Source organism: Abrus precatorius, unplaced genomic scaffold (genome assembly GCF_003935025.1).
Source record: "Abrus precatorius isolate BTA unplaced genomic scaffold, Abrus_2018 Scaffold1, whole genome shotgun sequence".
Taxonomy (NCBI): domain Eukaryota; kingdom Viridiplantae; phylum Streptophyta; class Magnoliopsida; order Fabales; family Fabaceae; genus Abrus; species Abrus precatorius.
Window position 1 is genome coordinate 5,001 of NW_020874291.1, and position 3,600 is coordinate 8,600.

The following is a 3,600-nucleotide window of genomic DNA, read 5'->3' on the forward strand; positions in this document are numbered from 1 at the left end:
CAACTCAAAGTCATGATTCTCTTTGGTTTGCACAACCAACAAATTATTCCGAGAATCTACAAGAAGATAAAAAAATACGAGATTGGATCCAAAATTATATACAAAAAAATATTAGAATATCCTCTGGTGTTGAAGGAATTGGACGGATAAAGATTCAAAAAAGAATCGATCTGATTCAAGTCATAATCTATATGGGATTTCCAAAGTTATTAATAGAGGGTAAGCTGGAAGAATTACAGACGAATATGCAAAAAAAACTGAATTGTGTGAACCGAAAACTTAACATTGCTATTACAAGAATTGCAAATGCTTATAAACATCCTAATATTCTTGCAGAATTTATAGCCGGACAATTAAAAAATAGAGTTTCGTTTCGTAAAGCAATGAAAAAAGCTATTGAATTAACTGAACAAGCAGGTACAAAAGGAGTGCAAGTACAAATTGCGGGACGTATCGATGGAAAAGAAATTGCACGTATCGAATGGATCAGAGAAGGTAGGGTTCCTCTACAAACCATTCGAGCTAAAATTGATTATTGTTCCTATACAGTTCGAACTATTTATGGGGTAATAGGTATCAAAGTTTGGATATTTATAAACTAAAGAATAACCAATTTTTCCTTATCTTTAAGGTTTCATGTTTCAATAAAACAAAAAATTACAAACTATTTCATTTTTATTCCAAAACAAAAAAATGATAAATTTTATAAGATTGAATTGAATAAAAAATTCAATTAATCATTTGATATTGATATAATTGCTATGCTTAGTGTGCGACTCGTTAGTTTTTTTAGAATGCTTAAAATTCAACAAAAAAAAAAGAAACCAACTCATAATATGAATTAATTAAAAAGAACTAATAACCAACTCATTGCTTCGGATTATCTAGATTTAAAGAAATAGTCAAAACAAAAAAATTAAATAAAGATATGATATATTAGTAATATAATTATAGCAACTCAAATATTGCAGAAAAAACAAAAAAAAAAATGAATATGATTATGAGTTGTAAAGCAATAAAATAAAAATATACAGATAAATGAAGGGGTGAAAGAAAGAGAGAAAAAAATCTATGATATAGAATTCTAATATGTAAAGGTCTATGGGTCATCTCATAAAAAGCAGTGTAATAAAGCATCAATAGGAATTAATCCATATATAAATGGATATATTCATAACACAAACAAATCAAGAGCTCCGAATCAATAAAAACTGAGAAGGTTGATTCAAGAAAAAAGAAATAGTATTTAAAAAAAATCTTATAATTAGAGAGGCTCCGTTGTAGAATTCAGACCTAACCATTAATTGAGAAGCGATGGGAACGACGAAACCTGCGAATATCTAAGATTTTTTTTAAACAAATCTTAATGATTCATTAGGTGGGATGGCGGAACAAACCAAAAAAGAATCCATTCTTTTTTATTGAGGAATTATGCCCTACATTCCATCTGAATTTGGTAATAAAAGAGTGAATTTTCGCCCGCGAAAATTTGTATTTTATTGAATTTTTTTATTTTTGCCAATCCGATATGATACGATATGATAATAAAAGAAAAAAGAAAAATAGAAATAAGGATTCGTTAGAATATTATAAGATAACAAAACAATATTATTTAGTTATATACAGATAGCAAAAATTGTCTTAAATTGTCTATAAGAATACATATTAAGTTATATATCAAAACAAGATATACAAATTTCCAATAGACTAATAGATTCTATGAAATCTCAAAAAATCCCGCGATTCTATTATTCATTAAACATATGTATATTAGTGTATATTATTTTATCGATTAAATCGATTTATATATATATATTATTGGAATCGTTTCATTCGCGAGGAGCCGTATGAGATGAAAAATCTCATGTACGGTTCTGTAATAGAGATGGAATTGAGAAACAACCATCAACTAGAACCCCAAAAGAACCAGATTTCGTAAACAACATAGAGGAAGAATGAAAGGAATATCCTATCGAGGTAATAATATTTGCTTCGGAAGATATGCTCTTCAGGCACTTGAGCCCGCTTGGATCACGTCTAGACAAATAGAAGCGGGACGGCGAGCAATGTCACGAAATGTCCGACGAGGTGGACAAATATGGGTACGCATATTTCCAGACAAACCAGTTACAGTAAGACCCACCGAAACGCGTATGGGTTCGGGAAAAGGATCTCCCGAATATTGGGTATCTGTCGTTAAACCTGGGAAAATACTTTATGAGATGGGTGGGATATCAGAAAATATAGCCAGAAAGGCTATTTCTTTAGCAGCCTCAAAAATGCCTATACGAACTCAATTCATTATTTCAGGATAATAATGAAAACCAAAGGAAAGAGGGCTTTAGGATGAAAACATAAAAATGCAATTGTAAGTTCCTTATTTTTGAACACAGAATATTTTTTTTTACTTCAATCTTTGGACTGAAAGAACAAAAAAATGATATGATTCAACCTCAAACCTATTTGAATGTAGCTGATAACAGCGGAGCCCGCGAATTGATGTGTATTCGAATCCTAGGAGCTAGTAATCGACGATATGCTTATATTGGTGACATTGTTGTTGCTGTAATCAAGGAAGCAGTACCAAATATGACCTTAGAAAGATCAGAAGTGATCAGAGCTGTAATTGTACGTACTTGTAAAGAACTCAAACGTAGCAACGGTATACTAATTCAGTATGATGATAATGCTGCAGTTGTCATTGATCAAGAAGGAAATCCAAAAGGAACTCGAATCTTTTGTGCAATCGCACGGGAATTGAGACAGTTAAATTTCACTAAAATAGTTTCATTAGCACCCGAGGTATTATAAAATTATAAGGCAAAACCGTGATATGGATATATTTGTTTTGTAATGAAAATGGATTAATTAATATATTATATCTCACACATATCCCTTTTGTAGTAATTATTCTAAGTATTAGAAATAACAATTATTATCTATTTCATATTAATATTGGATGATCTAAATGAAATATATTGGATGATCTAAATGAAATAATGAAAAAAAAATAGAAAAACGAGCATGTTGATTATATTGAAAATAAGGAGCAACAATCATTTTCGTTTATCATGAGTAAGGACACCATCGCTGACATAATAACCTATATACGAAATGCTGATATGAATAGAAAAAAAATGGTTCAAATACCATTTACTAACATCACCGAAAACACTGTGAAAATACTTTTACGAGAGGGTTTTGTTGAAAACGTCAGAAAACATAGGGAAAGCGACAAATATTATTTAGTTTTAACTCTACGGTATAGAATAAATAAGAAAGGATCATATAAAAGTTTTTTAAATTTAAAACGGATCAGTACACCTGGTCTGCGAATATATTCTAATTATCAACGAATCCCTAAAATTTTAGGAGGCATGGGGATTGTAATTCTTTCAACTTCTAGGGGTATAATGACAGATCGAGAGGCTCGATTAGAAAAAATAGGCGGAGAAATTTTATGTTATATATGGTAATCTTTCTGAAATACGAATTAGATGAGAAATTTCTATCCATTTTTGTCAAAAAGAGAGAGAGAAAACACAGATTTAGAATATCACCCACCCCTCATATACTAGTGAATGTGCGAAGGGGGTTTAA

The 3,600-nt window shown here is 30.5% G+C and overlaps 1 protein-coding gene across 1 annotated transcript; it reads left to right on the top strand.

The window, feature by feature from the left end:
- The first annotated feature begins 1,955 nt into the window (after positions 1–1,955).
- Positions 1,956–2,811, top strand: LOC113855926 (50S ribosomal protein L14, chloroplastic-like). The gene is made up of 2 exons (XM_027487558.1): positions 1,956–2,226; positions 2,474–2,811. Exons 1-2 carry the CDS (start codon positions 1,956–1,958, stop codon positions 2,809–2,811), a joined length of 609 nt encoding a protein of 202 aa, XP_027343359.1.
- The last annotated feature ends 789 nt before the right edge of the window (positions 2,812–3,600 follow it).

Excerpts from the sequence above, each read along its gene's own strand:
- LOC113855926 (XM_027487558.1), top strand. The coding sequence starts at position 1,956 with ATGAAAGGAATATCCTATCGAGGTAATAATATTTGCTTCGGAAGATAT. Across the intron at positions 2,227-2,473 it reads GAAAATACTTTATGAGATGG|CTGATAACAGCGGAGCCCGC; the intron begins GTGGGATATCAG and ends ATTTGAATGTAG.